Raw genomic sequence first — 14,543 nt, forward strand, 5'->3', positions numbered from 1 at the left:
CTGTGATCAGGGCTCAACATCCAAGCTTTCACTACAAGTTATCTCCCACATACATGTACATGTATGACCCGCTACTACAGTCGAGTCTTATTTCACGTTCTAGAAGTAAGACCATTCTAAGCTACTGTTTTAGGTTGTAAGTCCCAATATAGTGTTGGAACATGAAGTCCAGCCTTTATTTCGTAAGGTCTTCAACATGACATTGTATTCCTCTCAGGTATAAATATTATGTAAAATTTTAAAATACATGTATCTCTTTTTCAGAAGCCCAACTTATAATGGCTGCTGTCCGCCCAAGGTCCTGGGCACTCCCAAGAGATCTACAAAAAATGATAGATCAGATGACTATGTTGGAAATATTAAGCACACTTACACTACTAGGGAAAAGCACTAAAGAGTTAAGAACTATGAGAGATGCAAAGATGCGCCTCGATGGCATCATTCGTGACAAAGTAAGAGCCGGTTTAACATTCAAACTACCAGGACAGGTATGTCTCAAATATTTTCTTGTATCTTGAAAGTTCATCTGTGTCAACTTGGTAGAAATCACTATGAAGCACGTTTAAACTGCAATTTCCAACACAACAAATCGGACTCACCCAAATTTTTGACTGTCAAGGAATGAACAATCCACCGCTTCCGTGACATCACACAGATAACACACGTGACTCTGTGAGCAGTTGATCATAGGTTGCAGAAAGTCTGTGCCCCCCCCCCCGTCTCTGTTGAGGGAAGGCTGTAATGCCCTGATGTAGATGGCCTCTTTAATCCCTTGTGCAAAGAAGTCTTGTTCTCAGAGTCCAAGATTATTACTTTGTCCAGTGAGACTGAAGATGTGTTATCTGCGTGATGTCACGGAAGCGGTGGATTGCTCATTCCTTGACAAAGACTCATACAGTCAAAAATTTGGGTGAGTCCAATTTATTCTGTTGGAAATTGCAGTTTAAACTTGCTTCATAATATTTTCTTGTATGTTTCTAGTATGTGTAGTTGACTGAGTTATTAATTTATTTTTAATTAGTATTTAACTTCTTTGTTAATTTGCATTCAAGGTAAGATAATTCAATCAGTGAATCATACATAGCATTCTAGCATAGCATACATTGTAAAAATGCTGTGATTTTATTTTAGTTTTGTATTGTCATGTCAAAAAGGATGCCATGTTGTCCCTACTCTTGAATTAAATCTTGACAAACTTGAGTGCATTTGGTTTAACTTTCTTGTAGCCAGGTTACCAGACCTTAAGAGCAAATGTCTGTAAGGATCAAACAATGGTGGCAGGGGTCAAAAAATCGATTTGGCTCAACTTTTGCACAGTGATAGTACTTGACCCACAACCCCTCAAAATAGCTTTCTTTCTGCTCCACACCGATCGTTGCCATGGTAACGGGCCAAACTTGTTTTGGGGCCATTTTCCCTGATTTGGGCATGTCAAAAACATGAAAATTGCCAAAGTTTAGGACGCGATTACAAACAAATGCTTGAATATATCGGAAAGACAAAAACTGTGCTGAAATGACCAACTTATCTGCTTTTCTAAAATAGCTTTAAACTTTTCCAGAGGTCCGTTTTAAGGGTCTGGGCACCCCTAAGACAATACAGTGTTTTTGGCTTGTGAAATATCCCTATTTCTGCCCATTTTTGAAGCGCCATAACTCCAAAGATGGTGATTTTTTTTTCTTTCATATTAAAGTCACAGATACATAATCATATGTGCTATAAAATGCATGTTTGCAAAGTTTGGCCAATTGTTTGGTTCTCACGTGGTTGTCCTCTGAAGTAGGTCATATTTTACATTTCAAGAAAAATACCAAATTTTGTCATATTTAAGATGCAATATATACAATATGAAAGCAGAAATCTGATAACGCTTTGAGCAATATGTAACCCTATTGATTGTCTATCAAATGCATGCTTGTGGAGGTTGGAGTCTTGTTTTGTTGCTGTGTACTTGTCCCTGAAAGTAGGTCATATTTTGGACATGTGGTAGAATTAACATTTTCGGCTGTCTTCCAGGCTCTATAACTGACAAAGTGGAGTTTTATTGGAACTCAATATTTGTAGGGTATTACATACATGTATTGGGTATGGAATGAATTCTTGTTGAGGTTGGAGTCTTGTTTCGTTGCTGTGTACTTGTCTCTAAAAGTAGGCCATATATTGGACATGTGCTAAAATTAAGATTTTGGTCAATCTTTGAAGCTCTATAACTGACAAAGCAGGATGTTGTTTTCCTTCAATCTTTGTAGGGTAGTAGATACATGTATTGTGTATCAAATGAATGCTTGTGGAGGTTGGCATTTTGTTTCGATGCTGTGTACTTGTCCCTGAAAGTAGGCCATATTTTGGACATGTGCTGAAATTCTCGTTTTTGGCTAACTTTAAAGCTCTATAACTGGCAAAGTAGGATTTTATTTCAATTCAATCTTCGTAGGGTAGTACATACATGTATTGTGTATCAAATTCATGCTTGTGGAGGTTGGAGTCTTGTTTTGTTGCTGTGTACTTGTCCCTGAAAGTAGGTCATTTTTGGACATTACAGAAATTAGCATAATATACGGCTGTGTTTGAAGCTATAGAAATGACAAAGTAGGATTTTATTTCAATTCAGTTTTTTTAAGGGAAGTACATATATTCATTTTGTATCAAATGAACTTATGGAGGTTTGGGTCTTGTGTCATTATTGTGTACTTGTCCCTAAAAGTAGGCCATATTTAAGCACATACCGGTCTGCGCTTGAAGCCCTATAAACGCCAAGGTAGGATGTTATTTGAATTCAATTTTCTAGCAGAAGTAACTTTATCTATTGTGTACGAAATGAAGGCCTATAGAAGGTGGGTTCTTGCTTAGTTGCGCTGTACTTGTCCCCTAAAGTAAGCCATAATTAGGACATATTCTATTGTATCTTTGTAGCTTTCCCTGAAATTAGGAAATATTGCTCACGTTTCTATATATTATATATATAGTTCTGTGTCGTTTGAACATTTGAAAAAAAATTCTCTTTGATTCAAAATTTGAAAAACCAAATCATGTGTCTTCGGTGTTTTATTATTTTCAACACAAATCTCCCTAGTGTGGTTGCTCACATTCTTGAATCTTTATAAAAATGTCAAACAATTTAAAACAATGATTTGTTTTTGAATAAAAGGGATTTTTTTTCAAATGTTCAAACGACACAGAACTATATATTAATTATATAATCTATAGAAACGTGAGCAATATTTCCTAATTTCGGGGACAGCTACAAGGAAACAATAGAATATGTCCTAATTATGGCTTACTTTAGGGGACAAGTACAGAGCAACTAAGCAAGAACCCACCTTCTATAGACCTTCAATTCATACACAATAGATAAAGTAATTCTGCTAGAAAATTGAATTCAAATAACATCCTACCTTGGCGTTTATAGGGCTTCAAGCGCAGACCGGTATGTGCTTAAATATGGCCTACTTTTAGGGGCAAGTACACAATAATGACACAAGACCCAAACCTCCATAAGTTCATTTGATACAAAATGAATATATGTACTTCCCTTAAAAGATTGAATTGAAATAAAATCCTACATCGTCATTTCTATAGCTTCAAACACAGCCGTATATTATGCTAATTTCTGTAATGTCCAAAAATGACCTACTTTCAGGGACAAGTACACAGCAACAAAACAAGACTCCAACCTCCACAAGCATGCATTTGATACACAATACATGTATGTACTACCCTACAAAGATTGAATTGAAATAAAATCCTACTTTGCCAGTTATAGAGCTTTAACGTTAGCCAAAAACGAGAATTTCAGCACATGTCCAAAATATGGCCTACTTTCAGGGACAAGTACACAGCATCGAAACAAAATGCCAACCTCCACAAGCATTCATTTGATACACAATACATGTATCTACTACCCGACGAAGAATGAAGGAAAACAACATCCTGCTTTGTCAGTTATAGAGCTTCAAAGATAGACAAAAATCTTAATTTTAGCACATGTCCAAAATATGGCCTACTTTCAGAGACAAGTACACAGCAACGAAACAAGACTCCAACCTCAACAAGAATTCGTTCCATACCCAATACATGTATGTAATACCCTACAAATATTGAGTTCCAATAAAACTCCACTTTGTCAGTTATAGAGCCTGGAAGACAGCCGAAAATGTTAATTCTACCACATGTCCAAAATATGGCCTACTTTCAGGGACAAGTACACAGCAACAAAACAAGACTCCAACCTCCACAAGCATGCATTTGATAGACAATTAATAGGGTTACATATTGCTCAAAGCATTATCAGATTTCTGCTTTCATATTGCATATATTGCATCTTAAATATGACAAAATTTGGTATTTTTCTTGAAATGTAAAATATGACCTACTTCAGAGGACAACCACGTGAGAACCAAACAATTGGCCAAACTTTGCAAACATGCATTTTATAGCACCTATGATTATGTATCTGTGACTTCAATATGAAAGAAAAAAAATCACCATCTTTGGAGTTACGGCGCTTCAGAAATGGGCAGAAATAGGGATATTTCACAAGCCAAAAACACTGTATTGTCTTAGGGATGCCCAGGCCCTTTAAACGGACCTCTGGAAAAGTTTAAAGCTATCTTAGAAAAGCAGATAAGTTGGTTATTTCAGCACAGTTTTTGTCTTTCCGATATATTCAAGCATTTGTTTGTAATCGCGTCCTAAACTTTGGTAATTTTCATGTTTTTGACATGCCCAAATCAGGGAAAATGGCCCCAAAACATGTTTGGCCCGTTACCATGGCAACGATCGGTGTGGAGCAGAAAGAAAGCTATTTTGAGGGGTTGTGGGCCAAGTACTATCACTGTGCAAAATTTGAGCCGAATCGATTTTTTGACCCCTGCCACCATTGTTTGATCCTTACAGACATTTGCTCTTAATAATAGCTCCCGAGTCCTACATCCTCTCCGCAAATCCTCTCTCTCTTGTATTTGCGGACAGGATGTAAGGACTGGGGAGCTTACATGTATCAAATAGGTCTTTTTTGTTATTGAAACAGATTATACTAAAAAAATACATTTGTATATAAAGTCATTTACACTGAAGATACCAGCTTGAGGATAATTGTATCGTATGCAATGAATTCTCACAATTTGAAATAATTGAAAACAAAATTAAGCAACTTCGACATGACCTTGTTCACAACTTAGTATTCTGAAAAACTGAGAGAAGCATCTGAGGCCTACAGGCAAACTCGAGTTCGCCTAACTGAGCTATGCAACAGTATCGCTGACTACCTTCCCAGTCTGGACAAAAGTATCAAGGCAAGGCTGAAACAATGGCTTGGCTGTGAGGCCGAGGAAATCATACAAGATGTAAAGGATCAGCTACAGAAGAAAGAATGCCCAATTTTTGTAGCAGGTGAGGTTGACATAGCCTGGGTACCATTCACATTTTTGCTGCGCAACACTCGAAAAAGGGTTTTCGAGCGTTGCGGAGAGAAAAAAATTATTCGAATGGTACCCATGCTAATGCTGACATATGAAGACAATTAGTAAGCTTGAATTATATAGTGGTGCTTATCCTTTTAATCACCTCTGACATTCTTTGTTATTGAAGAAAGTTGTGTAAAGTGCCTTTCCCAGGGACACAATGTCTAGCTGAGAATGCAAGGCATCAAACCCATGATGAATGAAAGATTTTTCTAATATCTGACACTGAGCACTCTTCATATTCAGGAGAAACATCCTCAGGAAAGAGCACCTTCCTGAACCTGCTGTTGGGAAGTGAATTCCTGCCTGTGGCTCTCCTGAGCAGCACCTCCACCATCTGTGAGGTGAAGTATGGAAAGACCAAGCGAGCAGTGGTCCATCTGCGACAGCCCACAGATCAAGAACAAAGGCAAATAACCATCCCACTGGATGGCACAAAGCGGCGTCAGAAGGAGCTGGAAAGCTACATACACCTTGAAGGTGCCAGTAGAGACGACCTTCCTCCAGCTGAGCGGGTTGAGATCTTTCTGCCTATCGATCTTCTCAAAGTAAGAATTGACCAGATAAAAAGTTCAACAATAAAAATTCTTTTTACCTAATGGTCTGCACACCCTAGTTCTTCTGTGACCGGGTTTGTGGTAGTGCGCGGTAAAAAGTGCCGAAAGGGTTTTAAGGTTCCAAGTTTGAGGTGACATTTCCCAGTGTTATACTTTGCAAAAATGAAATTGAACACATGCTTTAATTTATTCCTTTAAAAGGGAGGAAGTGTACTTGTAGACAGCCCAGGGGTAGGGGAGAACGAAGTGATGGATAAGATGGTAGCGGACTATCTTCCAAAGTGTCTTGCCTTCATCTACATCTTGGACAGCTCCAGGGCTGGAGGAGTACAAAATGACAAGGTGAGGCCTTATTCAAGACAAGTTTATGTTACTTCTGAGTCTTTGATTGAAAGTACACATCAAGTAACTTCGATTAAATTATGAACTGCTCTTTCCTCAACCAATTGCAGATCCGGAGCTGCCCACAATTGGTCTAGATCTGTCAGACTGCGTTCTAAAATAGCTTCAGGGTTCTCCACACTAAATGTGCGCCCTATTCTTAGGCCGACTTTAGACTGACAATGGTTGAATAGTCGTACGAATGTTTATCGTCAAGATGTCACCGGTGACAGTATTTTACCACCATCTAAAGACGATCAAAATACATGTAGTCGCACGACGGTAATCCTCGGACCGTCATTACTACCACCTTGGACCCTATCGTGCGATCCCTCAACAGGGGGTCCGAGGAGGATTTTCCACCGTCTAAATAAAGTGAACTGTCGCCGGCAAAGGAAGTGGGGGGTCATTGGCCTTATGCAAATAAGCCTGCGTTATTTCATGTCCAAGCACATCGCCTGTATCATTAAATGTCGTCAAACCAAAGACTTTATATTGTCATACGTAAGTACAATCCCCTGCCACCAATCGCTACTTCTCCGGTACGAACCGATCCGCCGGACCACATTTCCCAGCAATATATAGCCAGGCCGACGGCAGCACTGAACGCTGGGTTCAAACCAAGAGTATTTCCCCGCTCGGTATATGTGCCTCATACCCCTTCTTTGTTGGGCACAAACTTGGCGTCTCATCCACAGGACAATGAGTTCAAAGCAGAATAAAAACAATCTGCTGCAGCATGCTGAAAAAAGGGGTTCTCTCTCCATTTTGAATTGGTGCGCGGCGTGCCATCCTGCGTTGCGGATGTCCGCCACACTCCCTGGTCATGTGTCTAAAACCAGCCGTCGCCCACAACGATTGTCGTGCGATATATCATATACTGTCGTCAGTCGGCCTTAATCTATCCTAGGGTGGCAAAAAGACTGTTACTGTTGTGTACAGTATCAAATTGGCCAGGCAGTATCCATTGGTGGGAAATAGGGGCACGCGGGGGAGGGACTTTGACACATTTCTCAAAGAAGTACCCCTCCCCCTGTCCTTTGAGGCTGCGACTTGTGGCAGAGGTAGGGGTAGCGGGAAATAAAAAGGTCATAATAAAAATATATAAAAAGGTAAGAATCTTCTCCAATCAACGTATACCTTCTGTCTTGGTTTGACGTCACTGACCATATGATAAATACATACTTAGTCTAGTTGATTTTATTTTTCCCAGCTGGTACAAATTTTAAAGCTGTGTGCAGACAACAACACAGAGAAAGAGAATTTTGACCCCAAATCAGCCATCTTCATCTGCAACAAGTGGGACCTTGTGAGTACAAGAGAACAAGAGGAAGTGAAGAGAGACACCTTCAGGAAGCTGTCACAGAAGTGGCCTGGTCTGAAGGAGTCACAGATGTTCTTTGTGTCCACAATACAGGTGAGCCTTATAATGTACATTTTGTACCTATAAAATGTTGTCAATTTGGTTTTTTTCCCTTGAAATTGGCATGTCATTGAATAAAAAGATTATGAATTTAAAGCGCTTTTATACACAATTATAGTACTGGTGACTTATACAATGTATATTGTTCTAGGCTGGCCAACTTGCAGGCATTCTATCAGGGGAGTTCACCAAAGCACTGGATGGCATTGACACACTGCTGGCTCAAATTCTTAACATGAAGTCCATGGGATACTACAGGTACTGCATTTGAGGATTATATAGAGTTGATATCCTGTTTTGTATAAAACTTTTTCAGTGATTGTGCGTATCATAAAAACATAATCAGCCGCCTGTGACCAGACCACACGCAAAAAATGAGCGTATCAGTATACCAGAATGTTTATAATCTAAGCCATCCGTGATGGGACGCCGTCCAGAGCCCATTTGGGCTGTCGTAAAACCCGCCCGAAAAAGCACCCACGCCCGTCCCAGAGCCCGCCCAGTCCCGTCCCGGAGGCCATCCGTACCATCCCAGAGCCCGCCCACGCCCGTCCCAGAGCCCGCCCAGGCCCATCCTGGAGGCCACCCGTACCGTCCCAGAGCCCGCCCACGCCCGTCCCAGAGCCCGCCCAGGCCCGTCCCAGAGCCCATCCAAACCCGCCCACGACGCCATCCTGGGCGTCCAAGTGGCCAATTTGGACGGGGTCCGGGCCGTCCAGACCATCCCAGGCCGTCCAGGCCAGTTTTTTTGAGGCGCCCATGGGCCACATTGAAGACTACCCTGGACGGGTCCCCGTCCCCGACTTTATGCCATCCCGGATGGGCATCCGGACCGTCCGGAACGCCTAAATTTTCACAGAGGAATGGCTGAGTCTTTGACCTATTAACTGACCTTTTCAAAATATTTTGCAGTCAGCTGAGTTCACTTTTGAACAAGGCTTTAAACCACATCGAACTGAGGATAAACTACAGATCCAGCTCCATACAACCACTGGAAGAACAAACAGGCAAGAACATTGATGAATTAGAAATTATGGTTAGGAACAGCAGGGTAGAAACGCTTGCTTCCCTACAAGAGGTAGTAAAGGCTGGACACCTGTGGCATATTCTGGAGGAGGACAAGTCACTTGCTGAGTTGAAACAGAAGAAGAAAACTCAGTCCGACAACACAGCTCTATCTAGTCTGAAAACTCTTTGTGACTGTGTAGTCCGTCATATCCACAGTAACTGCAGATGCTCATCATCATATCATGACCACATCGCCTCCTTGAATGGAGAATATCAGAAGCTCATGTCCAAGACACTTGCAATGCTCAGGAGTACACAAAGAGATGCAATGATGCTCGCTTTCAATGTTCCAACACCTGCTGACATGGAAGTTCACGATGTGAAGTACGAGCAGCAAGAATGGATGAAGAAAGCTATACACGGCTACATGAGCTTAACTCATTCAACATTTCTCTTGAATGAATATGATCCAAAGTTACCTATAACAGCACCTGGGCTTGAGAACCACTTTGAAGAAGCACCCATGAACACACCCTTGGTGGACATTATGAAGGAAGTGCTGTCTTCAGGTGATCTGCTGAGTGAGATTGCTGAAAAGCAACTGCAGCCACATCATGATGTCTTGGAAACATTCAAGAGTGACGTAGAAAAGATGAAGACATGTGTGAATGAGACAATAGAGGACATGTTCAATGACACAAGGGATCTTGATAAGATTGTGGCAGCATATTCTGCAGTGTGTCAACAAACATCTGACTTCCGCGACCAACTCGCATTGTTCTATCTGACTCACCTAAGGAAGTATGAGTATGAGCTAGACAATATTCAAGGGTGGACAAACACAAGAAACAGGCTGGGAGGTGGAGCTTTTGGTGAGGTCTTCAAGGTCCAAGTCTTGTATAAGGGAACAATGACTCAAGCTGCATTGAAGATTGGAGTCTACCCCTATGACGTGATCCCACTACCACTGACAAAAGAAAATGCCATCCTGAGGAACTTCCTGACAGAGGAAGACAACTTAAGGTAAGGCAACTCCATCAACAGCAGACACATCAACCTACATGTATGACTAAGTTTATGGGTAACAAAATTAGGATGAATGAATTCAATACAGCAGGGGATCAGGATGAGTGATAAGATGTATCACAAGGTGGTATAATTAGGGTGAGATAATTAGGGAGAGCAAGTCAGAGAGTCAATCATGGTAAAGTTAGTAATCAAAGGGCAACTGTATGGTGAGCATGATCAATTGGTGCAGACTGGTAACAAGCCACACTCAGAAAACAGATGCCAAGGGTATCTGTTTCTGAAGCCAGTATAACTGAGTCCTTCGGCGTAACACATCAGCTTCGCAGGCACGCAGCGTGGCAACAGCTAGGTACATTACCAACGATGTGTTAGTATATACCCAAATGACATGTTACAAATCATTTACAATCATGATGTATCACATGTCATTTCTGATATGATTTGCTTGACTGACATAAATACAGGAAGCTGAAGGAACCTATGGACACTTCATCGGATCAACGGATCCACAATCAACACATTGTGGAGTACTACGGCACTGCCTGCAAAAGGGTGCCACGAGGACTGAAACTGGGGCTGGTCACTGAGCTGTGTGAGGGAACACTGGCGGACAGGATCATTGGCCAAAGGTGAGAACTGCTTTACATTTTCTTTTTATAAGGTCAAGAAAATAGTGTTATTGGTAATGGACCGACATTGACCAATTAATATGTTTTTCACAGGGACCATAACCCAGCATGGTGGGGCTCTGACCCAGAGAAGCAGGCAGCAGCCTTCAGCTACACCCAGAACCTGGCAGTGCAGCTGTGTGAGGGGCTGAAGATCATCCATGATGCAGGCTACATGCACAGGGACCTCAAACTCATCAACATTCTTGTATGTTCCTCAAATTAAATCAGTTGGTATTTGAAAGTAACAAAGAAGGTATTCCATATCATAACAAACCTTTTTATCAGTCATATCTAATTTATAGGAAAGCACCTGGTTAGAGAAATGGAGTGAGGATATTGAATTTTATAATTCAAAGAAATGGAGTGAGGATATTGAATTTTATATTTCCTTGCCCTCATTGAGGAGAGAAATATGAAAACTCTGTGCATGTGTGCCATATACTAGTACACATACTAGAGAATACAACACACTGTTCCGTTTCACCCGAGTATTGGCCCAAACACGATCCAACTCGCAGGAGGGCCAGGACCTGGGTGATGCGGAATACACCGTGTTGTATTTTATTTCATGTCATACCCACCCGAGAAAATGCGCCTTTCAATGCAAAACGAGCCAAAAGTTGGTGTCCCTATAAACCCTAAAATGTAACAACATCAATTCCAACGTTCAAATTTTGTATTTGAATTTTCGAAAGCAGTGCACGCGTTAGGGTGAAACGCCATTTGAATCGTTCTATGGAACATTTGGAAGCCCGGACCATATTTGCACGGCCCAGTCTGAAACATCCGCACCCGTATATTGAACGCAATCGCGGCCCGGGTATGATGTAGATCATGGCATTCATCAGTCGGGGTTTTCCAGTTCCATTCTGTTTTTCTGTTCCTTCATTCCATTATTCCACGGAATATTGTTCTATTATATGACAAACTAGTTTTACAGCAATTGGTGTGTCTGTGCATGTAAAACAGAGTAACTGTTATAAATTTATCAAATTATGCCAGATGAGCATAAATGACAGAAGAAACTTTGATTGAAGCTGGAAAAACCTACATACCGAAGCTTGCAGTGTTCTTTTCAATCTGTTTTCAGAGCAACCAACACTTTGTCCATGTCATCATTCAACTGAGTGTACAATTTCCTCAGTCATAATATACATTTCATTGTGTCTGTGCATAAAGGTAACTCATGATGATGTTGTGAAGCTTGCTGATGTTGGACAGAGCAAGGCAGAGGTAAAAGTCACAGGCACAATAACTGGAACACCCCTCTACGTTGCACCTGAAGTGTTAGCGGAACAGATGTACAACAAGAGTGCAGACATCTACAGCCTGGGCATCCTCCTGTGGGAGATGTGGTACGGGAAAACCCGGTATCAGCTTGACACTGAGGTCAGTCAGAGTGTTGATTCCTCACTTTCTTTCAGGTTGCCGTTAAAGTAACTTAAAGATACAATAAAAAAATACACTGCTTTTAAAAGCTATAAGACCTTTTGGTACATGTCTTCACTATTTTTTGTAACATGTAGCTTTCAATCACAATATTACTAATGGTTGCAGTCACCATAACAGTCTTTTTGGCATTATACATGTAACTGTATAGCTACCAGTATCCAGAGGACAATAATGAGCTGTAGTGATTGAATACTAACAAAATTTATAATGTACGTATTTTGTCTAAAACTCTTTGTTAATAATGCTACTTGCAAATGTACAACACGACTTTTGTGGTCTCTAAGCCTGGCTCAGTAACTGTACCCAGAATTGATTTCGTCTACTCATGAGATACAGTACGTAGTCATGATCAGTGATAAATGATCATCCAAAATGAAAGAACTGCCAGGTTAATACGTCAGACATGTATAACCTTATGGGTGCTCCTTTTTGTTCTGTCAGCCTGAGGATGTTGCTTACGACAAACAGATGAAGACAGACTTGAAGGAAGGTAAAGACATCCGAATGCCGCAGTGGCGAGGTACAGTCCCCCCCATCCCTGAGTGGACCAGGCTGATCCATGACTGTCTCAAGAAAGATCCAAAGGAACGACCAAACATACAGGAGTGTCTGAGAAGGATCTCAGCTATGAAGGTTTAATAGAAACTGGAAGCAAGACCTAACTTTACAAGCAGATGTTGGGAGAGAGAGACCTTTTTTTCGACTGCCCATTTTTGCTGGCATAGTAGAGGGTCAAACCTCAAGCTGTAGAATTTCAATCTTACCAAATCGTAGGTCCTCCTAACATCTGCTTGGAGATGAAATGGATTCTAGAAAATTGAAAACCAATTAAAGGTCCTTGAAGTTTATAAGACCAGTAAGACCACATGTCTTGAACAATTTTAATGGACAATAATAGAACAATAAAAAGTTACTGTGTAGCTACAGATAAATGTGAAATGAAAGTTAACAATAGAATTGTAAGATGTATATAAAGTGTTAATTGAATTGTATCATGATAATGTTTCTTGAATATAATGAGAAAATGTAGTATCAAGCCAGGTTATAAACTAGTAACTGAAACTTATCATACTAGGCATGTTGGATATGATAAATATTTTCTTATCAACAGACCAACAATACCATGATGATTCTAAGACTTGTACATAATTTTATACAAAATTTAATGTACTACATGTACATGACACATTGACATTGTATGATAATTATAATATCATAGTACTCATAGTCAATCTAAATTGGAAGCAAGCTAGTACACATATCACTCCACATAGTCATATCAAGAATAATGATTATTACCTAAGATTTATCCAATTTATCATGTTCAATTCCAGTGTCTCTAACTAAAGTCTCATCCCATATCCAATCTCATCTACATGTATCCCTTGGTTGAATCACTGACCGTTTGGGGCACCACAGATGATTAGCTTTCTCCACCCTTCTCAGTTCCTTCCTAACTTGTCAATAAAAGTCAAACTTCTGTGCTACACTCGGCCACTTTTTTTTCAGCAGGTAGGCGGTATAGCAGTTTACAGTGCTGAGCTCGAGAAAGCCCAGACTGCGTTACCCTAGAGACTCATGGCCCAGTTTAAAAGGAGTGTAACACGGACATGCCCTTTGTATGACTGTATCTGCAGTGACCTGTAGGTATTTGCACGCTTCCTGTCAGTTCACAAAAAAGTCATTCAGTCGTGGCCAGTCGCCAAACTCTAAAACCCCAGCCGACGCTCGCTTCCTTTGCTTTGTGATTCCAAGAATCTGTAATTTCCAGGTGGTTGGAAGTGATAGTGGCAGGATCTACGTACATCAATGCTTGAATAATACACCCTTTAATACCCAGATTACGATGCAAACCACCATAGAATGTAAAACTGTCTTGAAAGAGAAAAAAACGACAGAGAGCTTTGAATTGATCGGCAAACACGGCACGGCCCACGTCTTCATAATATTCCCAGGCACGACTTCCATTATGATTAGGACTTAGGTTTGTATCCGTGGGCGAAAATTAGAAGGCGCGCTTCAGTCTTAATAGTGTATTTACCACTGGGGTAAATGTGATATTACAACCGTGGGTGGATATTAGGGACCTAGCCAGTGTAACTGCATTCCCCGGCTAGCATTCGCTACTAACCATTTGTTACAAGGCCACTGCAACTGAAGCATCTTTATCTATTGAAAATTACACAATCTCTCTCTTTAATAATGCCTAATATATTATATGATATTATTATTTCCTGGCTAGCATTTGCTACTAACCATTTGTAACAAGGCCTCTGCAATTGAAGACTGAGTCTTTATTTATTGAAAATTACACAATCTCTCTCTTTAATAATGCGTAATATAAAATATATGATCTTGTCATTTCCTGGCTAGTATTCTCTACTAACCATTTGTAACATGGCCGCTTCAATTGAAGATTACACATTCTCTCTCTTTAATAATAGGGATATGCAGATATCGTTATCTCAATCTAAATCCAAACAGACACCGATGCATACCATCAATGAAGATGTAATCACAAGGTCTATGATTGAAACAAAATGCAGACCGTGCTACAAAT

The 14,543-nt window shown here is 40.5% G+C and overlaps 1 protein-coding gene across 1 annotated transcript; it reads left to right on the top strand.

Moving 5' to 3' along the window:
- The first annotated feature begins 422 nt into the window (after positions 1-422).
- On the top strand, positions 423-12,622 carry LOC109467323 (probable LRR receptor-like serine/threonine-protein kinase At1g06840). Its single transcript, XM_019765268.1, has 12 exons — positions 423-452; positions 5,181-5,391; positions 5,709-6,010; positions 6,221-6,361; positions 7,614-7,802; positions 7,975-8,063; positions 8,911-8,921; positions 9,569-9,854; positions 10,325-10,489; positions 10,583-10,736; positions 11,711-11,920; positions 12,431-12,622. Exons 1-12 carry the CDS (start codon positions 423-425, stop codon positions 12,620-12,622), a joined length of 1,980 nt encoding a protein of 659 aa, XP_019620827.1.
- Positions 12,623-14,543: the final 1,921 nt, after the last annotated feature.

The sequence above is a fragment of the Branchiostoma belcheri genome, unplaced genomic scaffold, assembly GCF_001625305.1.
Source record: "Branchiostoma belcheri isolate BF01 breed outbred unplaced genomic scaffold, Haploidv18h27 scaffold18, whole genome shotgun sequence".
Lineage (NCBI taxonomy): Eukaryota > Metazoa > Chordata > Leptocardii > Amphioxiformes > Branchiostomatidae > Branchiostoma > Branchiostoma belcheri.